Below are 25,426 nucleotides of genomic sequence, written 5' to 3'. Positions count from 1 at the left end.
CTATTGCATTTTATGTCATTGCTCTTTAAAACAAAATTGTTATTTTCCTTTATTTTCTTTCTCACAATAACTATTTGGGAAAAATGTTTATACTTTTAAATGACATAATTTATATCATTTCACTCTCATAAAGAGGTGGGACCCACACCTTTATTTTTTTGTCAACTCTTTCTCCTCCTTTATCTATCTTTTTTTTTTTCTCTTAAAATGACACAACTTTATATCCTTTAAAATGACACACACTTTACCCTAACTATTTTATAACTAATTAGGAAATTGCAAGTTGTATAAATTAATTCATGATACCTTAGTGACTTACAACACCTTTATTTTAATATCAAGCAAAAGTAAAAAATGTGAATTCTAAATATATATGCAACTTGGTATTGGTTTATGATTCTCAAAGTGTTATTGAAGACAGTGGGTGATATTATCTCACTAATAGATTTGAACCCATGTATAAAGCAGAGGAGGTAGATGATCAGAATTATAACTGTGTAATTAAAAATATTAAAAACAGACTTACTTGTCAGTGGCAGAATGATGAAACAGACAGAATGAAAGGATGAATATATGCAGTATCAGAGGAATTAAATCCGAGCCCACAGAACGTGTCTCCTTAAGACAATTTGCCCCCTCACTGATGCCTAAGGTTGATGGACATTTGTCTCCCAGGATAGAACGAATTTCGTCTGAAGAATGGTGGCACTACCAACCAACAGCCCAAACGAACACAACAAAATGCCAGAGGAAGTCACACCGGAGGATGAACAACAGTATGCAAAACCGGAAGAAGAAAAATTCCGGCAGAGTTTAAGTGCAGAAAAAACTGGATAGATTTCTGAAGGTGTCAGTGTCTATTTATAGACACTGACCGGTCACGATGAACAGTCGCCGGCGGCGAACCGCCGTGTCTGATGGCGGCGAACGGGTGCGACCGGTGACTGTTCCGACGAACAGATACGACCGGTGACCGGTTCAGCGAGCAGACACAATCGGTGACTGGTTCACGAAGGGAAAGAACCGGTTCGGTTCAATACTGCTCAAAAAACCGGCGGGTAGAAACGTTTTGGTTAGAGTGGAGTGCCTTTGAGTGTTTTGATTTTTCATGTTTCCTTAAATATTTGAATCGTCTTTATGACTTTATACACTCTCTTGATAAATTATGAAATTATGCAACACCTCGATGGCTTTTTTCATAGCAACAAAGTCTATTGCATTTTATGTCATTGCTCTTTAAAACAAAATTGTTATTTTCCTTTTTTTTCTTTCTCACAATAACTATTTGGGAAAAATGTTTATACTTTTAAATGACATAACTTATATTATTTCACTCTCATAAAGAGGTGGGACCCACACCTTTATTTTTTTGTCAACTCTTTCTCCTCCTTTATCTATCTCTTTTTTTTTTTCTCTTAAAATGACACAACTTTATATCCTTTAAAATGACACACACTTTACCCTAACTATTTTATAACTAATTAGGAAATTGCAAGTTGTATAAATTAATTCATGATAGCTTAGTGACTTACAACACCTTTATTTTAATATCAAGCAAAAGTAAAAAATGTGAATTCTAAAGATATATGCAACTTGGTATTGGTTTATGATTCTCAAAGACCAGTGTAGGGATCCCTCGTATATAAAATAAATAAATAATAACTTTCATCTCAAAGACCATTACTTATTATGCTGTGGGAAAAGTGTGATTCTTTTGTTTGAAATGCTTGCCGGAAAGGTTAGTGTTTTTTATATGTTTGCTTTGATATATAATAATTGGCTATTATTTATTTAAATTTTCAATGTTATGTGACATTATTTAGTAAATAATTTAAATAAATATGCAAGAATTCATGGTAATTTTTTTTCCTAATAGATTTGTGTAATTACGATAAATGTTTTGATAATTTGATGTGTTAAATTTTTTAGCCCCAGCTAAAATGACATCTTGACTCCGCCACTTGAAACAAGCAATTAATGATTCAAGTATAAAAGAGCTGATACATTTTGCTATTATACATGTTCATCATATTAACTTTAAGATAAAATATAATTACTTTGAAGAAAAAATTACTGAAGGACCATAATTATAAAACATTAAACTGAAACAACAAGATGATGGAAATCACTTATACTGAAAGTCTGAAACATATATTTAATTTTAGGGTTTTATAAGAGTTATGTTGTAGGAAAAGTAATTGTGTAATGTTATAGAAATTCGTTTTGCGTGCCTTAATTTTTTTATTTTTTATTTACTTTAAAGAATGTAGACCCCACAAAATGTTGTATGTGTAGAAAAAAATTTGGTGTCGTGTGACATGATAGATGCAAATCTCTTAATTTTATATGTTGTATGTTAGAACAGAGTTTATCATATTTACTTTTTTATGAAATATAATAATTTTGAAGGAAAAAATAAAGCAAATGCATAAAATTATGTAAAATATTAAAGTGAAACAATGTGTATAAGGCTTGAAAATGATAATTCCGTTCCTTTTTGGATGAAAGAGTAATCCGGTAATCCGTTTCATAGAACAACCGATTAATGCTAGAAATATAAATGATTTCATTTTATTTTATTTTATTTTGTACGATAAAAGAATTTATAGATTGTGATATACGAAAAAAGTTAATATGGACCGGGTGCACCTTCATTCAATGTGTTCCATTTTTTCAAATAAAATTTTTTTTATGACACTTTTATCCTTATCATTTTACTTATTTCCTTTCATGTCCTAATTTTTTTTCTAGTTTTGGAAAAAGGTGCAGTGCACGGGATCATATTAACTTTTCTCCTGATATACGTTGTAAAAGAGATTATCATATTCACTTTATGATGAAATATTATTGATTTGAAAAACATAACTAGAAAAAGAACAAAAATATAAAATATCAAAGTGAAACAGCAATATAGCAAACTCTTTTTGTGTTTATAGGAGAACCTAGAAATAGGAATTGCCATAATTTTTAGCTTAAAGGTAATTTATATTACAAGTAATTTTGCTTTTTCTTTTTTAAAAATACAATTTGTTGTATGCTATATAAAAGTTCAAGGTATTTACTCGATGATGAAATATAATTAATTAGAAGAAAAGGAAAAATATTTAAATATAAAATAATAAAATGAAACAATAACATGGCAAGGATTTATCAGTGTACAAGTCTTACAAATATTCCATTTCCTTTTAGCTAGTTGTATATATATATTATACTAAGATTAGTATAATTAATTATATAAAATTAATTATTATAATAATTACTTTGACTTGGTTTTCCCTCTATATGACTAGAGAATTTATAAAGTAAAGAAGTATAACAAAATTAAAATTAACTCGATGTTGTATGAATATATTTTCTATTTTATTTGGATAGTTTGTAAAATAGAAAAAATGGAACCCCCGACACCCTGGTTCGTAGCCACGTGCTCTAATCCTCTGAGCTAAAGGCCCCACCCCGTCTCCACAGGATTTGTTCTCCGGAGTACCTAGAGTAGCTGTTAATACACATAACATAAACTCTATTATAGTCATTTTTGTACATTCAATGTACTCTACGGATAGAGGAATACATAGAGTTGAACATAGTACAATAAGAAATTAAAAGATTTCGTTGAAATTGTTCCTTTGGAATGAAAGTTACTTTTTTTTGTAAACAAAAAAAAAAAATTAACGATAGTAAATGATGGTAACTTAATTGGTACAGCATGCATGAGTGTCAAATAGGTAGTGAAAGAATTTCGGCTCGATTCCATTAATATCACTTTTGAAAATAACAAAATTTTAATCTCCAAGTTCTCCCGTACTCAAGATTAGTTTCATAATTGATTCAAAGAACTCAAACTTATAAAAATATTCGGAAAATCTATTTACCTCAAAAAGTATAATTAGGATTAATATAAAAAAAAAAAAAAATTAACGTTGCCTTAAAGGAAAGGAAGTAAAAGGAAAAAACGTATTGAACATTCCTTTTCCAGTTAATTACTTTTTTCGTCAATTTTCAGCTATTCTTTATCTCTTCACGGAATCAATTAACTATTTAAATGTTTGACAATTAGTAAATACATAAATATACATATAGAAATATATGAGTAAAATATTTCTCCAATATAAATTATTTTCAATTACTTCTAAAACTACGTCGTTTTAAATTAATAAAAAGTGTTTTTATAATTTAGGTTAATTAATAAAGGATATTTTGATGAAATTCATATAATAAAAGAATATATAAAATTATAAAAACATTATTCATTAATTCAAAACAACATAGTTTTGAAAATCACTCAAAATAACTTATTTTCAGTAGCTAAAAAAATATTTTAGCCTTAAAATAATGCAATTGAGGCTCACTAGCACCCTAAACTAAAGCTAATGCAATTTAGGATATATTTGATTGTGTATTTTTTTTCCTGAAAACTATTTTTAGAATAATTAATGACATATGTGTTTTTTGTATTACTTTTTAAAGTTAAAAATCAAAATACACAAAAAAATAATTCTTGTTCTTTAAATTTGATTCTAAAAATTAAAAAATAATTATAATTTTTAAAATTATTTTTTTGTAAAATAGGCCTTATCAAATAAGTCTTTTAATTTTTTTTAAATCAAAAAAACCAAATTTAAACATGATCTTTTTTTTCTTTTTTTTTTGGAAAACGATTTTTATTTTTCTTCGATTTTGAAGATTACAAACAAAACAAGCATTTACAAACCTACAACGTGTGCGTAAAGAGAGCGAAAGGCGCTATTCTTCCTCGCATTCCGGAGTGCAAAGCACAGATAATTGAATTGCAATAAAGAAGCCACTGAAAAAACACGACGGAGGGGTAGTTTGGTCATTCCACGTCCCAACACGTTATAGCCCCCAACCACAACCTAGCCCACAGTTTCACACCACACTTCTTCGATTTTGGTTTTTGTTCCCTCTCAACAACAATGGCAGATGTCACCTACCTCCGCCACCACGACACCGACGACGACCCTCACCCTCACCTTCCCGACCAAACCCTAATTCCCTTACCCTACCGTTCCCCTCACGATTTCGATTTCGATTTCGATTTCGACTTCGACTTCGATTTATACGCTTCCGATCCCGAATTTCCGCCGAACCGTGCTGACCACCACTTCTCCATGATGGAACGCGAAAACCAGGTGAATTTCGTTATGGATCTTTTTCATCAGCGCGTTGAGCAATCTCAGGTAATGGGTCACACCGATCCTGTCTCACAACCCCTAAACGACGCCGCTTCTGGTTTCGGACTTGATTTAGGGTTTGCCGTTGACGACGTTGACGGCGATGATTTCTTCTTTGGGAGGAGGGTTTCCGGATCTGAATCCGGCGAGGCACCCTTTGATAACTGCGTTCGCCTCGTGGGGTTTGGATCGGAATCTGATGAGGAAGAAGGGAATGGGGTTTTCGGGATCTGCTTGCATTCGGATGAAGAGTATAACGAAAACGACGACGTTTCGAGCATCCCTCTCTGTTGGGATTCGCTTCATTTGGACAACAACGAAGATTTTGAGTGGGAAGAAGTTGATGGTCGAGTTGATGAGAGGGATATCTTGAGCATGCTCACTGTTGAGGATGATAGGTCAGTTTCTGTTTCCGTTTCTGCAATAGCTGGAATTGAAGAACAAGAAGGAGAAGAAGAAGAAGAAGAAGGAATGAACGTTGTGAGGGTGGAAGGAGGAGGCATGGATAATAATTTGGAATGGCAAGTGTTGTTGAATGCCAACAATTTGGACACAGTTCATGACTTGGAGCCTTATTTTGGTGAACATGATGATTATATTTACACTGGAGAGTATGAGATGATGTTTGGTCAATTTGCTGAGAGCAATGAGAGTCCCTTAATTGCTACCCTTCCTGCTTCTGCATCCGTTGTTCAGAACCTTCCATCAGTGATTGTGACCAAAGAAGATGTGGATAACAACAATGCACTCTGTGCTGTTTGCAAAGATGACTTTGCTGTTGGGGAAAAAGCAATGAGGTTGCCGTGTTCGCATCGCTACCACCGTGATTGCATTGTGCCTTGGTTGGGCATTCGGAATACCTGCCCTGTCTGTCGTTATGAGTTCCCCACCCATGATGTCAAGTCACATATATTTGATTATTAGGTTCAGATGTGATTTCACAATTTCTCAGCGTTAGGCTGTTGAATTGAAACAATAGATTTTTTGGTCATGAAGAAATGCATGTGTTTGTTTTACTTTTTTTCCTTCAAATTTTCACATGGACATATAAGTATAAGAATGTTTCTCTTCCAATTGTACTTTGGAATACATCATAGAAATGAATCAAATTTCCAAAAAATATTCATTTGTTGTGCTTTTTGAATGTTAGTATGTTACTGTTCTTATAGATTGCTATCTTGTATCTTTTTTTCTTCACGTGCATATTGGAACCCTGTGAAGTGTAAGCAGGTCCCTGTGACAACCTGAATGGTTGATGAACTCGATTAGTAGTAACCATGATCTTTTCCACAACGGAGTGGAGGAAGTCTTTTTTTTTTTGGAAAAGAAAAACAGCTTGCCAACGGTTATTCTTTAATCATAGGATTCAGGACTTGAAAGCGTTTCATATCTCAATAGACGCATTGACCAACTTTGCCATTTAGCTCTCTGCTTCTGTTCTGGTCTGTTATTTACTAGTGGCTTATGTTGCCTTATCTTTTTATCATGTCTTTGTGGTGGCTTTTGTGCCTTTTAGGGAAAAAAAACTCACCTGGTTCTCTTTTTTGGTTGGATTGTGTTTTCTTGACTTGTCCTTATAGTACTAAGGTTTGACAATCAGAGTTCAGCAATGTGGCGTCCTTTTGTAATTAGACTAGACAGGGTGAGATTACTATACCTCGTTCACTTAATTATATAATTAGCATTTTCTTTTGACTCTCATAATAGGAATTCTAGTTACATATATACTCAAATGTTTGGTGCAGTTGCCTGATAATGGAATAATGAGGGAATACGAAGATTATATTTTTGTGAGTTGCTTGAAATCTGATATTTGTTGTGGAAAATGTTGTTTTGGTTGATGGTCAAGTAAAACTATTTGTTTAATTAACAAAGGAGAAGAATAATTGAGATTAGAATTAGGAATGGAAATGACAGTAAACACAGGGTAGCCACAATATACATTCCTTATGTTTTGCTGTTGTGTTTTGCAAACTATTATTTTTCTAAATGCTGCTCATTTTGCAGCTTCAAGCAGATTATTAATGTGGGTAACATATAATGTTACCCTTTGTTTTATCTGATTAAGTTGACTAACGGAAAACATAAAACCTGATCTTCATTAACACTATCAGAAAATTCCCTGTTCTATTAGTCTATCTGATAAGAGACGATTGTATTGTTGCTGGTATCTGCTGCTACGAATTGCATGAGTTAAAGATGATGACGCAAGGAAAGTTACTGATTCAAGACAGGTGTGTCAAATACTGGTGATTTACTGTGGAAGAGATTCCCTATCACAGGCAATATTAAACTTTAGATTAGTATCTATACTTTATACGCAATGAAAGGGAAGTAAAGACCTTTTTAATAGGGGCTCTGCCCCTCTGTTGTAACCCAAAAAAAAAAGCTTTTTAATAAAAAGGGCAAATACGTTTTGCATACGTATAAACCTTAGCATATATAATCCGTTTAAGTTAATGTCTCATCGTCATCGCCCACCAGGAAAAGATAGAAGTTTTATGATAAGAGAGTCCTTGGAGAAGCTAAAAATGCGAATTATTTCCTTTTCCTCATGACATCTGGCATTTTATTTAGTTTAGAACGTGAAACTACTGCACATAACGTCTTCATTTTTGGAATATATCCTTAAATAACAATAATTCTAATGTACCCGGATCAAAACGGGACGGTCCGACCAGTAAATCAGGAAACCGGATCCCCGATTTGTTTTGCTTATGTTTGTGCATTCGACTCAGTAGAAACAGGTAAAATGGCCCATCAACTGGGTTCAACCGGTGCCAGTTTTCAATTCAGACCGGATTTTTTTATTTTTTATGCAAAACATTGAAAGAGTTGCACTCATGACTCATGAGGGATCGAACCTTGACAACTTCAACTTTACTACAGAGGCAATGCATTTTGTTATACATAATATTCATATTATTATTTTTAGTAAAAAAGTTTATATAAATTTAATTTTAATTTGACCAGTGACCTTTTAACCTAATACCAAAATTGAGTCAATTACCGATCTGAACTTAAAAACATTGCTCTAATGCATTAATAACCTCGGGTTAAGCGAGCTTTTCTTCAGTTTGTTCTTAGGATTGAATCCTAAAGTTAGCTTGAAATAGATGTAGTTAAAGCGCATTGCCATTTATTTCTTGGGCAGAATTGTATAATTACGACCATAAATAGAAAAAAGAAATGCATATATAGAGTCACCAAGCCAGCATTTTATTGAATTGGGTATGCGGCTAAGCACTTTTTTTGGCTTGGAGAGTCACTGAATTTGTTCCTTTATACCATGTTTTAGGCAAACTTAGTCAAAAAGTAAATGGCATTTCCTTCACAGCTTTAAAACCACCTTAACTTTTCAATTTTCTTGAGTCTCTATGTCAATTATTCCCCGACCATTTTGCAAATGAAAGTTATCTAACCATTATTTTTTTATTAATCTTGATCACATTCGGATTCTTAACTTTCCTAGTTTACAGAACCAAGATTATCCACGGCACTGAACATATCTAAAAGTACATCAGCAAAATTAAATGCCAAGAGGAGTCCTTATCTACTTGTGTTTAATTTGCATTAACTATCTCATTCTCATCTATGAAAACTCTAAGCCTATTAATTCCTGCTCTCTCCCTCTCTCTCTATGTGTTGAGACATCAAACATGGAAAGCCATAAAACTGAAGAACTCCATGGAGTACCTTATGCTTCCTCAACACAGTACCATCACTATCGTTCTCCAACTCAGAAACCACCCATCTTGACCTCAAACCTTTTGAACATGGAAACTGATGAAGGCCATACTTTGAACCCTTTGGATCAATCTCATGGTTTACATCATATTCCATTTTACTACTCCCAATTACACCTTCCTAGCAACAACAACAGTCCACTTCAAATCCCAGTTCATAAATCCTCTCCCAACACATCATCAAACAGTAACAACAACAATTCTGATGAAGCAAAGGCTCTACTTGATGACAGAAAGAATAAAAGGATGTTCTCCAACAGAGAATCTGCACGCAGGTCACGAATGCGAAAGAAGCAACAAATTGAAGTACTACAGTATCACGTTGATCATTTGCAGACATTGAACCATCAAATGTCACAAAAGATCATTTACTTGTTGGAATGTAACCAACAAATCCAACAACAGAATGCTCAACTTAAAGAGAAAGTTTCATCTCTCCAATTAGCTCTCTCTGACTTGTTAGTTCCTGGTGGAAATCCTGGGCAACCTCATCAAATCCCCAACACTGGCTTCCTAGCCGAGCCTTCAACTCGACCATTTCCAAGTTCCAGAACATAGCGATGGTACATAAAAATTTCATAATAGAGTAAACATCCTTTTTGGTCCCTGGCAATATCTACGATATACTTTTTAGTCCCTGACAATAAAAAAGGACCAAATTGGTCCCTAAAAGTATGAAAAAAGAGTCACGTTAGTGACGGAAGAGTTGACATAAGGACTAACGTGACCCTTTTTTCATAATTTTAGGGACCAATTTGGTCCTTTTTTATTGCCAGGGACTAAAAAGGATTTCGTAAATATTTCCAGGACCAAAAGGGCGTTTATTTTTCATAATATGTGTGCTCTAAGAACACTTATTTTTTTAATTTATATCTTTTTTTTTATCTTTAATGATACATTCTGGGTGCAGTATAAGCATTTGAGAAGTGAAGCTGTGGTCAATTTCAGTGATGCAATCCTAGAAATTTAGCTGAGGTAAATATTGAACTTTCAAGTGTAGGAATAATCATGCAGTATCAGAGATGTGACTTGTGAGCTAGAGAGGTGGTGCACATTGTGTAATAAGCCAAATTAAAATACTAGTGGTCCAATGCTACGTCTTGTAATATGATCTTGATTAGATATCCTACTATGGGATTATCATATATACTATACAGAGTTTCTATTGAATGGATAATCCAGTTCTCTTTAGTTTTATGCAGACTTTACCTCTCTTCAACTTATAAAAGACAAAAATATACTCTATCAGTCTATGAAATAAATAAAGTTTATTTTGTCTCCATGGGAAGAACCCAAACTTTGACAACGCACGGTTTGAAATTTTATCTTTATTATTCTTAAAAATCAATGGAATACATACTAATAAAAGTTGACAATTTTTTTTACTCGAGAATCATGATTATTAATAACATGATGGAAAAATGAATTTGAATGTGATCAAAATTCTATTTGTTAGGCAAAAATATTATTGAAAATATTGGCTCAAGTTTACACGTTTAGTTGATTGTTAAATATTATCAAATTTATCCAACATCCGAGATTCCAAGAATACCATCCTGGTGGTATTTTGTATGTCATTTCGCTATTCAATTTGTTTACGAATCAGAATCCTGAGAAAATTTTCAAAAACCTTCTATCAAATATGGGTAAATAGAATTTCTCTAATGAATCCAAAAATAATCTATGTACCAAACGCCCCCTAAGGGGGAGATTTGGTAGGAGGTAAAAAAAAAATTCTTAGGAAATTGGGTTAGGGAAAATTATTTACCTATATTTGATAGTAGGTAAAATAAAAATTTGGCTTGGAATTTTTTTTTTCCATCAGTTTGCTTTTGTATGTAAAATGGTTGAAGAAAATTATCATTGAAGGGGTGAAATTGTTTTTTTTCCCATGTGATGAGAAAAGTAACACACAACATCAATAAATTAACTCAACATTTTCAGAAAATTTTTGACCTACCAAACATCTTTTAGTAATTTATCCAAGAAAAAAAAAATTCCATTATATTTCCAAAAATTATTTGTCTTGTAAAAAAATTTCTCCTCTACCAAACACCCCTGTTAATACAAATTAGCACTTCTGATTTGTTTTTGGAATAAAAATTTCTCGTTCCCAAATTTCCCATTGTGCAAGAGATACGGATGAATGAGATGTTCTCTCATGGGTATGGGCTTCACAGCGGATTCCATCAAGTGAAGATCTAGTACATGGAATGATAAACTTATTCAGTATAAATTTAGTGGATTATGTTTCTCATGTTACATCAGATAAATTTATCTCATGTAATACAAAAAAATTTAAATAAGATCCATTAAGAAAAAGAAAAAAATTAAAAAATAAAATTCATCTATTTTTTATGTGTTGTATGACACAAAATTATTTTATGTAACATGAAGAACATGTTTCCATAAATTTAACAAGTCTTATATTCATTACTATCTGTTGCTCACGTGTGGCTAATAATAAATATACAAGACTTACATAAGTATAAATTGATAGTGTCCCCATATATATATGGGAAAAACTACTCTTATGTTGCATAAGAGTAGTTTTATCTCCTACACACTTATTGAAAATCGTGACATTCATTTTTCTTTTTTTTCTTTTTTCTTTAAATGGCGGGCCCCGCCACTATGTGTCACAACATGAGAGAAAATCTCTCCTTCAACATAAGATTAAATGAACCCTATATATATATATATATGAGGCAGGATCCTTTGACACCGGTGTCAAATTTGAAGTTTGACACCTCAGCTGAGAGTCGTTAGATCAAAAAAGATCAATGGTATCACATACTTGCAAATCAGAGTCGTTGATCTTTTTTGATCTAACGACTCTCAGCTGAGGTGTCAAAGGATCCTGCCTCATATATATATAGGGATAGGATCATTTGACATCGGTGTCAAACTTTGAAATTTGACACCAAATCCTATTCGTTGATTTACGCCAATCAACGGTTATCATTTATTGAGAATTAATATTAATTAATAAGTTTGATTACCATTAAATGATAACCGTTGATTGGCGAAAATCAACGGATAAGATTTGGTGTCAAATTTTAAATTTTGACACCGATGTCAAAGGATCCTGTCTTTTATATATATATATAATTATATACATATATATACATATAGGGGCAGGATATTCTTACACCGGTGTAAGAGTTAGAAGTCTTACACTCAATCTTGATCGTTGATTCACTTGTATCCAATGGCTCACATTACTAAAAAACTTGAGCCGTTAGATATAAGTGGAATCAATGGTCAATATTGAGAGTGTAACTTATACTGGTGTAAAATGATCCTGACCCATATATATATATATATATATATATAATTATACGGAACTGAGGTAATCTTTTATTAATGCCAACATGGGGTTAGCGTATGGATATCCTTCCAATTTCTGAAACATGATTCCGTCCATCCGTGCTTGAACTCCATCAGAAAATGTCAAGTCCTGTAGTAGTTCCTTCAACGTTCTGTCCACTCCAACGAGAGAATTACCTAGACCACTTAAAATCTCAGGTAGAGTAGGGCTAGGTCTTGAGAGCTCCACAACAGTAACCTGGCATAGCTCAAGCACAGTCACCATGTGAAACATGAAATTCTCAAAATATAAGCAAATACAACGTCAAAACAAAGGTATTCATTCTCAAACCAACCTGTCTGTCTTGAGGTATATTGGCCTTCAATTTTGCTATGGCAATAGCTCTAGAAAGCCCACCAATAGCATCAACCAAACCATGTGAAGCAGCGTCCTTACCAGTCCAAACCCTCCCTTGTGCAACCTCTTCCATCTTGTCTACCTGCCACAGAATAATTGCGGTAACTTAGATTTACAAGGAGGATGAACAAAGCATGGGAAATAGCTTATTAAATTTAAAACATACAGTCATTGATCGGGAAAGAGCTGCCTTATCTCGAAATTGTTTATAAACATGCTGTGCATACTTGGCAAATAGCTCTGCTTCATCTGGCCTGTACCCAAAAGAGAGAGAGAATGATCATATTTGTCTGCCCCATAAATCAAAAAGGCATTCATGACAACCAAAAAGCAATTAAAATATAAATGACTGCAAAAGCCAGGCATTCATGACAAACAGGATATATAAGCCCTAGATAACAGTCACCACAAGCATTGGTAAAATTATATTCCTATACTGCAAGCCCTGGGCCCCTTAAGGTGATCCTGTAGCGCCTAGAGAGTGAAGACAGTAAGATTGTACCCAAACGGGGTTAAATGACAGAATTTAAACTGGATTTTCAAATACTGCAGCGAAAATTGAATTTCACTATCAGCCTATTAGAACTGAACTGGAGACTATAAAGACAGAAACATTTAGTCATCCCTTCTCAAACAGAAAGTACCTGACAGTTAGATATCAGATGGCACAGTACACTGGTTAGTATTCTCTCCAGCTCCACTAGAATCTTTATAACTGAAAAAGAACAAAATTCTGTTACCTAAAAGAACGCTGTTCAGCTGCAACGAGCTCAGCATATCTACCCTTTGATATAATTTCTTTGTTGAAGCCAATCTTCTCATAAAGTTTCCCAAGGTTAAGTTTACCTACAAAAATATGTTACACCATCAAATTATTAGATTACAAAACCCAATGACAATATATGGAATCCTGACTGTTCACGACATTACAATGTCTTTCCTCATTATTTCAGAGCTCAAATGATTACTTTCTTTTCAGCTACAGTTTCCATTGGTTGCATTTAATTACCATTCAAATGATATCTCAAACTGCTATATTTTTTTTTATCAAAAGAAGTCCAAAACCCTATATTTTATGGGACAGGATCCGTTTACAAACTTTTTTTGCAATTACACTAATGTAGGACCAGTCGTACACTGTGTGATTAATGTAGGACCAGTCCTACATAGTGTAGTTTGTAAGAGTTTGTAAACAAAAAAGTTTGTAAATATAACCTGCCCCATATTTTATTACTGTATTGACACAAAACTTATACAGTGAAAATGGTTAATATCAAGTATAATAAAGACCATTATTTACATCTTTTATTAACACAAGACAAGCCAATCTTATGGATGAAGAGATTTACACCCATACACAAGTTGAATATATCAGTCATTGGTATTCTGCTGTATCTATTGAAGGCAAATTTTATCCTGCATTTGTTATGTAAAAGCTTGTTGATCAGAAGGTTTTCCTGTGCATGGAGACTTAACAGAAATCAGCAGACTGTAAATTCATGCATATCTCCTCTTCTATTAAAGTTGATTTTGAAGACAACAAGACTAGAGCTGGAGAAATTTCAATCAACATCAACATCAACATCAACAACACCTTTATCCCAAATTAATTGGGGTCGGTGGTAGATGAACCCACATGAAAGATACAAAACGGTTGAAAAAAAAGTAAAAAAAATAAATAAAAAAAAATAAAAATAAATAAAAAATAAATAAATAAATAAATTAAGAAATAAATAAAAATACACAAATAAAATAATAAAATAAAATAAAATAAAATAAAAATATATGTATATATAAATAAATAAAAGTAAAAAAGAACAATAGCTACAAAACCACAACAATCAGTAAGGAACATCTAGTGAGATCTTCTGCACCTATCTAAAGCTGTGGGGGGGAAAAAAGAGACTGATTTTAGCTTAGTTCCTGCCTGAACTAAGAGTTTCCTAAATTGAGCAAATAACAACTAGGTTCTAACACATATGGGATCATCTGTTTCAAATATACCAGCATGAGTACGTTGATTTGTAATAAATCTATATTATTAGTTTCAGTTAAGTTGCCATCCATGCATGCTCTTCTCCTTTCTCCTACTGAAACACCCAGGTTTACCTGTGACCACTCCAATTGAACCAGTTAAGGTAAGACTTTCTGCAACAATAGCTCCTGCTCCCATTGCCATGTAGTACCCTCCACTTGCTGCCACATCAGACATGGAAGCAATGACCGGTTTTGAGGCAGCCAGAAGTCTGATTTCTCTCCACATCCTGCACATCATGACGTGACACCATAACTTTATCAGCTAAACATGCAAATTCACCAAAACATTTAGCATCACAATTCCATCACAAAGATCACCGACATATTTCAAAGTTAACCAGACCATTTAGGCTATATTAACTCCCCTCAAATCTAAAAGTAGCACATGAAAAAAGTTTTTCAGAAAATTCAATGCAGTACAGGTTCTCACAAAGTATTATTGCCATGGTATAGATTTTTATCAGACCAACCATTTCTTGTACGTCATATTAACAGACAATGCATTTTGAACAGAGGGGAGTTTACTAGCACTTACAAATCAGAAGCAAGAGCATCACCTCCAGGACTGTCAATTCGGATAATAGCAGCCTTATATTTTTTTGACTCTGAGGACAAAAAGAAGGCTCAGTATGACCAAGACAGAAACAATGGAACATATATAATGAGCAAAAAGAAACAAAGCATAATAATACTGTCAGCGACTTCAGGAAGGGCAAAACAGCATTATAGATGAACAATGAAAACAAATGCTATCCCTTTGATATGGTCCTACAAGCAAATAGACCAGTTGCATGTTGCTGTTTATTACCTAAATGAACAGAAGTAACCCCACTTCTTACAACCTGGAACTAAAGGATGAAGATCTCTGCAAGCCATATATGTTTATTTCTTTTCTCCAATTTCCTATGGCAGACAGGTTTCTGTCAAATCTATACCTCAGACTTGGGAAGAAAACCATACCTCCAAAGGCCCATCGTTAGTTGTAAAAGCTTAAAAAAGTGTAATCCCTGAGCTTGTTCTTGCAGCTTCTTTTCTACAATTCACTTCCTTTTACATTTGTCAAAGTCTTGAGAGGGAAACCTTATTTCTAAAGGTCCATGTTTAGCTGAAAAAGCTTAAAACAAGTGCAATACCTTCGCTTCCCATCGGTTTTAGTGACAACAGTGAATAATAAAACTCTAATAGGACAAAGTCAAAGATAGCTATGATGCTGCATTATTGAACACTGCCATACCAATGCAAAAGCCTCATAACATTCCATTAATTATGTCCCAATTTCACTTAGCCTCGTGATTTGAAGATTAAAGGTAAATTTATAAGATCAAGTGTACCTCTAACACTGCGAATCTTCTCAATGAACTTCTCTCCAATGATACCTGAGCCACGGACACTTAATGGACTCTCAACACGACGAATGCTCCCTGAGGCTCGAATGATGGCTATCAGTTGTTTACCACCTGATATTCCAATAGTCCATTTCCTAACTCTAGAGTATCTTCTGTATTTGAGGAAAGAAAATATCTGTATATAGTTAATATGAGTTATTTGGCATGTCTTAATTTATCAAAAAAATGCGTCTACTTGTTATAAAGTCTGTTACAAAACTGTACTTTACATAAATATCTCACAAGTCATGAGAACTAAAAGGTTCTATCTGTAAGGGTTCATGTCGTGAACTCTAGAAAAACACAAAAATATACATACCAATACTATTTTTTTTTTCTTTTTACAAAAAAAAGAGAGAGTCCATGAGCATTCATAATCATTTCTAAGATCACAGAAAACCCCAAACAGAAATGTAAATAATTTTCATTTTCGTGTTAAAAACAATTCTTAATTATTCATAGCATCTACAATTGATCTCCGACCTCAAAAGATCATACAGGCTTGTCAAACATCCATGTGAAAGTTGAAGATTCTTTCAATCTCACAAGTACTCTTAAAAATAAGCATAGCCCATGCTAATGTATGAGTTTAATTTTGATGCATTGTCAGTGTGAAAATGTTTTACACCAACCTCCAATGATATTTTCCCACATCATTTGATAAGTTTAATATCTCATGTTTGATAACATAGTCAAGCTCATAAATGATGTGGCAATACATTGTTGGATGCAAGTGTAAAACATTTTTAAAGTGTATGTATCTAATTTAAATTCTACATATATTTGCTTGAATCAAGAGAGTCAGAGACCAAATCATCATCGCCAGACAATGAATTTGTAGACATTTTGAAAGTTAACTTTTATCTAATATGAAGAAATAACATATTACAATATAAAACCATAGTGCATTCTTTAATGCCCTAGAAAAGAGAAGAGAAGGAGGGGCGCGGGGGGGGGGGGTGGACATACCTGAAATCAACCATAGGTAGATTTTGATCTGTTTTCACTCCAAGTCTCTCCTTCAACCTGGCAATAACCTGCAAAACATTTACTGTTTCTTATCCTTTCAAGTTTTAACCCCCATTGATAGTATCCTTCAAAACTAACCAGTATGGATTATCAATACATATGAATGAAATAGGCTCTACAAGTTAGTTGAATAAGTAAGTAAATAAATAAAACCAACACACTCCTAAGGAGCCAGACAAAACTCTTTTTCAGAATATTTGCATTTAAATTTGTATCCACCACTAGCCACTAGATGAGTTTCCATCGTACTCTCTCAATATGATTATATTAAACATGCTGACAAGTGACAGCTTGACACGTGCAAGTAATCAGTCATACAATACCAGAGTACATTATGTACCTCGTCATCATAGAGTATGTTTGATATGAAGCCCTCTTCTTTCAGCCTGTCTACTTGATAGACACCTTCATTTATGAAGTTCTCAATATCTTCTTTTTTCTTCCCTGTATAGAATTAGCAGAAGCCCAGAAGTCAATTTATTGATTCAAGATTCAACTAGGACTTCAAACGCAAATGCACCTCTAGCAGAAGAGACTTTGTCCAGCCAATTTGTATGTATATTATCAAGCAATGCAGTCAGCATCTCACGATTGTCATCAGACATGGTTCTACGGGTCAGTTGATCTCCTGCGCTTTTATATTTGCCAATCCTTTCCACTTGCGGTTCAATTCCAAGGTTCTCAAAAACACCTGAAAGAAATAAAAAAAAGTTATGGATGGGAGAGTAAGTTGATACATTAGGTATTAGAATTACTTCTTAATAATTAACACAGCAAAATTTTTATGATTTTATTTAATAATTTAGCAGGGAGGCATACCACCATTACTGATGGTCAAACTTTGCTTAAAAAGATGCAAGGCAAAGCAGAACCAGCTTACCTCTGAGGAATGGGGCTTGAACAGCCAATCCAAACAGAGAAAAATTAGCGCTTGGAGGGGCATATATCTCTTCACACGCGCATGCAAGGTAATATTCCTTTTCTCTACACGAAGGGACATAAGCCACAACAAATTTTCCTACAAGAACCATCAACTATCAAAGCCTTCCATAAGTAACAGAGATCAGCACTATAGATCAAAATATTAGAGAATCCGATGAATAACAGAATATATCACCAATCATCATATTCAGTTATTCACTTGCGATATAATATAAACATCAGTTGCATCATAGCCTCAGAAAATAACATGCATCGGTGCTCAATGGAAAGAGAAAAAATACCGACTAGTGACTTAGGCAACAGAAGCATACTACTCACATGCAACTTTAATAATTAACATACATAAAGATCCATATAAAATAAATAAATAAATAACCTGATTTTTTGAAATTCAAGATGTGCCTTCGAATTTCTTCGAGTTTAGCCCAACCGCAATTTAAAGGATCAATATGGAGATAGATGCCAGAAATACGAGGATCATAGGCTGCTTTCAACAAATTCTCACAGATTTGTGGCAGACATAATCCCCGTGAGAACCTACTCTTCGGTTGATCGGATATCTAAAAAAATATGCGAAATCCACAGATAAATAAATAATGAAAAAAAAAAAAAAACTAGTGAGAACTGAGAAGCAAGGATGAACGACAAGGGGGAAACCTGGCCGCGCAACTTGATTGTCAAAACGCTGCCGTATCGTACACGCTCCCAAGGGAACGCTATTAGCATCCTGAGCTTGACAATAAATTTTTTCCAACCTGTAATTGGCTCGAAATCAAAGTCTCCACTCGGAAAATCCTCATCGTCACCAACCAAGCCTTGTTTAGGGTCGGAAGACGGAGATGGAGCTGAAGAATAATAATAAGAAGAATGGAAGTGGAAGGGAACTGTGGCGCGTGGGCGCGTAAAGTGTTTGGGATGTGAGAGGAAAGAAAAAGGGGAAGAGCGGCATTGGAATTGAAAGCGAGTAACTGAAAGTGAAGATGATGATGATAACGATGATAGGATTGGCGGCAATAAGCGGAAGCGGTGAATGACAATGCGAGTGTATGACATTTCTGTGACTTGGTCGCTTCTTCACGAAGTGCAAAATGTGGGAGGGAAACGCAAAGACTGCGTGGGGAAAAGCTCCAGAGTTCAGACTCCCTCCACGTCATCGTTCCTACGTGCGCTATTTATTTCTTCTCAATCACCGTTATCTTGAAAAATTCAAAAAATCTCATATTATTTTGCTTCGAATCATTTATCTTTTATGATTTTTGGGAAAGGATATTGTAACAATTAAGTTGTGTTATTATTATGTTACTACCAATCAATTTTACCGTTAGATCGATTATGTTGATCCAACGGTTATATTTATTTTTATTTTTGTATGATTATGATTCCCCATATTTAAAATGAAAGCATTAAATATGAGAAATCATAATCATACAAAGGTGAAAAAAAAATATAAAGTATTAAAATTTGGAAATATAACCATACAAAGATAAAAATAAATATAACCGTTGGATCAACATAATCGATCTAACAGTGAGATTGATTAGTAGTAACTTGGTAGTAACACAACTTGATTGTTACAATATCCTCCCCTATCATTTTTTCATCTAAATTCATTCTAAACGCTACTAGAAATTTAATTAAAGAAAATATTTCTCTAATATTACATAGAATAATATTATTTATACACACATAGAAAGTGGATGATATTCATATTTTTTTTCTTCTCCTTGGATCCAATCCACTTTTTTATGTGTTATATAGAATAATTTTATTGCATAGAACATGAGAAATATATTGGCTCTTTGACCTTTTTGCCCTTTATTAAATAATTAATAACTATTTTGTCCCTTATTCAGAACTATTTCGATTAACTTAAAGTTTTAATCGATTAAATGGTCAAAATAAACAAAAATGGTTGACTTGAAGATTTAATCGATTAAATCTTCAAGTTAATCGATTAAATCTTCATATCAACTTGTCACAAAAACCAAACATTCTTTTTAGAATTTCAGAAGCACAACTGGTCACAAAAACCAAACATTCCTTTTAGAATTCGATGATTTCCAGGAGTATCATTGCTTTTCATCCTTCTTCCCCTATAAATAGTGAATTTGAATTAATATTTGATCTGATAAACGAACCTTCACTACAGGTTTCCTCCAACTGCTGCTACTGTTAGTTCATCGCTTCTATTGGGTATATGTGGCCTTCCAGACACCATTTTTAGGGTCAGCCCTTTCATCTTTCAAAACCTAACATGTATATTTTTTGTCTGGTTCTAAGTGATTCAGTGAGTGAGTTACATCATTTTTATTCTTTTTTTTGTAGAATGCTGTGGAAATGGCTTTAGGTGATTCTGAGTGTTACCGGCATGAAAATCCTAACGCAAGATTGTCGTGTTTTTTTAACAAGGTATTTCTTTTTGCTCATGTTTCATTACATTACATCCAAACAAAACCAATGAATCATGGAAGACTAACTCAAGGCTGAGAATCCCTGTCCTTTTTTCTTCTTCTTTTTTGGTAATTGTTAAAGAAGCATACATAAATCATTTGAGTGGAATATGTTTATGCATTTTTGTTGTAAATCTGCTTCTGGAATTCTAAAAGGAATGTTTGGTTTTTGTGACAAGTTGATACGAAGATTTAATCGATTAACTCGAAGATTTAATCGATTAAATCTCCAAGTCAACTATTTTTGTCTATTTTGACCATTTAATCGATTAAATCTTCAAGTTAATCGATTAAAGAGGGGCAGATTGGTAGATAGTTCTGACTAAGAGATAAAATAGTTATTAATTATTTAATGAAGGACAAAATGGTCAAAAAACCGAAATATATTTCTCTTTAATTAATTAATTAATTTCACACTTTTTAGAAGAATAAAATAAATTAATGACAGAAAGCATACAATATTTACGTGAAAAATATTTAAAGTAGAAAATGAAAGTAGAATAAAAAAATAGTTTGGAAAGAAAAAATAAATATAAAGCCAAATATGTTAGAAATAGTCTTAATCAGAAATAATAAAATAGTATGAATATAAAAAAAGAAAAGAAAAATAAGATAAAAAAGAAATAGGTTTCCGATATATTTAATCTTATTTTTTATTATTTAGATATATTTTATCCTTTTTTCTTTTATTTTCATTTATTTCATTTTTAATCTTTTCTATCATTGTTAAAAGAAATAAAAATAAGATAAAAAAGAAATAGAAAAAATGAATCAATTTTGTAAAATTTCAATTTATTATTTTTTCAATTTTATTTCTGTTATCGGTTTATTTTCTTCTTTTTGATTTAGACATATTTAGACTTATTTTTTATTTTTTATCTTCAGTCTATTTTCTTCTTTTTGATTTAGAATATTTTATTTTTTACTTTTAGTATTATTATTATTTTGATAAACAATATTTTTTGTTACTATTGTAAGCTTTCAACATATATAGTCTTATTTTTTTATTTATTTTTCCTTAGTTTATTTTTTCTTTTTAATTTAGATATATTTTTTATATATTTTTGTCGGATTCCCTCTGTTGTCCACTATCTGACTCGCATCCATTGACATGTGTTCATCGGATTTGTTCTTGTTTTTCGGCGAAGCTCTCTTCTCTCTCTTTCTCCAGTAACCAAATCAAGTCATTGTTCTGGCTGCATCTCTTTCCTTCGGTCGTATCATCTTTTATTCTCCGACAGAATCTTGTTTCTTCCGGTAATGTTTTCTTCTTCTTTGTTGATTTATTATTTTGATTTTGATTTTCTTTTATAGCTTGTATTTGGCCAATTATTTTATTCTCACATATATTTGTGGTGTTATTCATGTCTGATTTGGCTTGTATTTGATTTATTTTTGCCATTGTTTGATTTTATTTTGGCTTCCCATTCAGGGGGAGCATTTATATCCGTTGTTGCCTGGTCCACGGATTATTCCAGTTACACTGACTCTGTCGGCTTGTATTCCAGTTGTAACATTATATGTTTCCTGGCCCTTCCTTGGCTGATGTCTATCTTAGCCCTTCCTTGGTAATGTCTTTTTCTTCCTTTGCTGATGTCCATTCCAGCACTGTCTCTTTACTAGCTCTTCAAACTGATGGTCATTCCAGTTGATTTGTTATCGATTTCTCCCACTTATATTCCGGAAGCTTCGTTTTAGTTTTCTTTTTTCCTAAGATGAAGTGTCCCTCCATCTTGAGGGGGAATATTCAAGATATAGATAATATTTTATTTTAGTTTATTATGTTTGTTATTTTTCTTTAGGGTGAGTTGTGGAGTTGTTACAATCTCCACTCGTTTATTTTGATATCATGCTTCTTAATCTTTCTTATTCAAGCTTATTGCTTATGATCTCTACCCTCCAGCTTGAGGGGGAGTGTTGGAAAGAATATTTTTATTATTTGTAAAAGTCCATTTCCTTATTTTATTAGGATTTAGGTTAGGTATGAGCTAAGCTCGTTAGTATTTCTTTATATATTGTACTCTTGTGAATCAATTCAATATACATATTTTATTAATGTTCCTCTCGTCTCTTGTTATTTTACATAAGACTTACACAAGTATAAATTGATAGTTGTTGTATATATTATATGGGTTTAGTGTGTGTACTTTTAAAAGATATAAGTTTATATTCTTTTACCCTTTCTAACTATGTACTCCGAGTAGTAAATAGTTATACTTATAATATGAAAGTTTTTCTCTCTCTCTCTACGTCAGCCGAGTCCTGAAAAGGAGAAGTTGTAGATCATGCTAAGGAAAAGCAAAAGAAGAGAATCCATAGCTCTTGTTGCTGGTTTCTTTGGCTAGCCAATCCGCACATGTGTAGCAAGCTCAAGGGACATGAGCAAAGGAAACAATCCAATTCCTTTCAAGTAAGACTCGAATCTTAGCTACCAGATAAGGCTTTCGAGTGTCATTACCAGTAATGGTAAGTAAGTTGACCACTTGAAGAGAGTTCTTTCTACGACAATCTTCCTCCATCCTCTGTTCCAACAAAAATTAAACCATGAAGAACAGCCCAGATTTCTGATTGCAGGTGGGAACAAGAACCCAAGAAATTGTTAAAACCACCTTGCCATGTACCATTGTAGTCTCTGAGGAGTCACCCAAAAGCAGCCTTTTCGTTACTCACAGCTCCATCAACATTTAGCTTTATAGTGTCATGCTCAGGACAGGTTCAAGAAGGTATGGCATTCACGTAAGAACAAATGGAAACCATGCAGGTTGTGTGGGATCTGCTCAAGGAAATCTGATTCAAGAAGGATGAGATGCAGAATTCAGGATTCGTGGGCCTTGAAAAATCTACACCATGAATCTCACAGTTTCTCCAATTATGGAGAAATGCTTCATTGTGATTCCTTAAATTTATAATACCAAGCCCACCAAATTCCTTAGGCAGGCTCACGCTCCTTTTATATATATATATATATATATATATATATATATATATATATATATATATATATATATATATATATTATCCATTGTTGTCTGTTAAAGCTCCAAACTAATTAAAATTAATCTATTATCCTTATTCAATTTATTTACCTTCCAAATTATTGTAACTAGATTAAAAATGCAATATTGCATATTCATTTCAAATAAAAATAAAAATAAAATACATAAAAAGTTCGAAAAAATTCTCTAAAAATATTTCTATTTAAACTTTTTACCATATAGAAGGATACTGTATTTTGGCTTCTAGAAGGAGACTATAGATATTTATAACATCATCAAGACTGATTGATCATTTTATCCCCATTTTAAAAATTATTATTATTTTTCTCATTCTCAATTTATATATCAATTTGTTTCTTTTCTTAAATTATATATATTTATTTGTACTCCTTTGACTAAAGTTCAGCCAATGTCAATACCAAACTAAATTACTCACTTCAGTAAATAGTTTATTTATTTGAGTAAGTGCTGATCAAATTTTGGTTAAATAAGAACAATTTGGTATATAATTTGAAAAGATGACAAAATGATAAATTATTTTAAAACAGATACAAAATCATGAATCACCATCAAGGTTATAAAATTATTTTAAAAAAATCAAATTAAAACAAATAATATTTCAAAAACTTTATATAACTCCGAATAATTTATAAGTTCATAATAAAGGTTCAATCACCAAAAAATTATAATTCTTTAATTCAGTAAAACAAAGAAGGCATTGCTTAGTGGAGTTTATTAACAAAAATATTTAATTCAACGCAACCTAGCTAGTTAGCACATAATCAACAATTTGAGAATAGAACTGTATTTAGTACTTACTATTAATTAGATTTGTTCACTTCATAGATAAATTAAAGAGAAACATTATTCAAAACATGAAAAACATATCAGTCAAATAAGAATTTAACTCCATCTCTAAAAGTAAAAACATTTAGAATGTAATTGTGTTCCCGTGAAATATTTGTCAGCGGAAACGCGACTGAAAGAAGGTTCAGTGTTTGGATAGCAGGAGTACGTAGGAGTACGTTGACATCTCTTGTCTCCTTCCGGCAGCTGTTGCTTTCCAAGTATGACCATGAAGAACAAGGATATTGAATTAAGTTTTTAACATTTGTCGTCAAACAAAAATAAACTGCAGTTCAAGTTTGATGATTTAATATATAAAAACCATATAGATATCAATGATTCATTGATTTCACACCAAGCAAAATCTAATGAATTTAATTACTATAATACTGTTTGTGTAAAAATATTAATGCTTTAATTTGGACATCATATTTATTGCTTTCATTTTAATTACTAAAAAATAATATAATAATGTATAAAAATATTAAATAATAACAAATAAAGTGGAATGAATTTTTAATATCTCATTTAACATGACCAATTGAGACCATTTTAACCGTTTATAAATAAATCAAGGTTAACAAAAACGAAAGAACACGCAGGATAAAGAATCAAAAAGTGTAACAATGGAAGATATAAAAGGATCCATTTTCAAATAAAAATCATTTATAAATGCATTCTAATTAAGCAAATTTAATTTAGAAAGTATGATATTAATGTAGATAAGACATTTTTCTTTCAAGGTATTTGGAGTCGTATCTACTATAGTTACAAGCATCTATGATTTAAAATGATTTTGCTAAGACTCTTATTATGGCGCAATATTGTAACAGTTCACTTTCAATAGTTATTTGTTAAACCTTGCATAGGAGACTGTTGTCATACTACACAGTTGCTTTAAAATGAACAATCACATAAAAGAATAAGACAATCTGAACAAATTAAAACTATCTATTTTGGATCTTGTGAGTTAGCATTTTCTAAAGAATCTTGGTCCGTTGAGATTTAACCATGCTTGACAATGTTCCCCTTCTAGATGCTTTCTTGATTTAGGGATCCGATGCCCGTTTGGATGGACT

The 25,426-nt window shown here is 32.6% G+C and overlaps 3 protein-coding genes across 4 annotated transcripts; 2 read left to right on the top strand and 1 right to left on the bottom strand.

The window, feature by feature from the left end:
• Window positions 1–4,773: 4,773 nt before the first annotated feature.
• Window positions 4,774–6,285, top strand: LOC133304966 (uncharacterized). The gene has a single exon (XM_061505053.1). It carries the CDS (start codon window positions 4,932–4,934, stop codon window positions 6,111–6,113), a length of 1,182 nt encoding a protein of 393 aa, XP_061361037.1. The 5' UTR covers window positions 4,774–4,931; the 3' UTR covers window positions 6,114–6,285.
• A 2,563-nt stretch (window positions 6,286–8,848) lies between these two features.
• On the top strand, window positions 8,849–9,493 carry LOC133304960 (basic leucine zipper 43). Its single transcript, XM_061505045.1, has one exon. It carries the CDS (start codon window positions 8,849–8,851, stop codon window positions 9,491–9,493), a length of 645 nt encoding a protein of 214 aa, XP_061361029.1.
• Window positions 9,494–11,788: 2,295 nt separating this feature from the next.
• LOC133304965 (serine protease SPPA, chloroplastic-like) lies at window positions 11,789–19,153 on the bottom strand. Of its 2 annotated transcripts, XM_061505051.1 has the most exons (13): window positions 18,713–19,153; window positions 18,432–18,615; window positions 17,994–18,131; window positions 17,634–17,804; window positions 17,454–17,557; window positions 17,054–17,121; window positions 16,031–16,197; window positions 15,235–15,304; window positions 14,772–14,926; window positions 13,403–13,508; window positions 12,829–12,916; window positions 12,601–12,744; window positions 11,789–12,503 (listed from the first exon to the last, which is right to left on the bottom strand). In XM_061505051.1, exons 1-13 carry the CDS (start codon window positions 19,106–19,108, stop codon window positions 12,273–12,275), a joined length of 2,022 nt encoding a protein of 673 aa, XP_061361035.1. In that variant the 5' UTR covers window positions 19,109–19,153; the 3' UTR covers window positions 11,789–12,272. The 2 variants fall into 2 exon arrangements, with proteins under 2 accessions (XP_061361035.1, XP_061361036.1); XM_061505052.1 differs by lacking the exon at window positions 18,713–19,153 and having other exon boundaries at window positions 17,994–18,147; window positions 18,432–18,510.
• Window positions 19,154–25,426: the final 6,273 nt, after the last annotated feature.

Source organism: Gastrolobium bilobum, unplaced genomic scaffold (genome assembly GCF_033153095.1).
Source record: "Gastrolobium bilobum isolate Gb01-03AN ecotype WA unplaced genomic scaffold, APGP_CSIRO_Gbil_v1 utg2887, whole genome shotgun sequence".
NCBI lineage: Eukaryota > Viridiplantae > Streptophyta > Magnoliopsida > Fabales > Fabaceae > Gastrolobium > Gastrolobium bilobum.
This window is presented reverse-complemented; position numbering and strand designations above follow the sequence as displayed.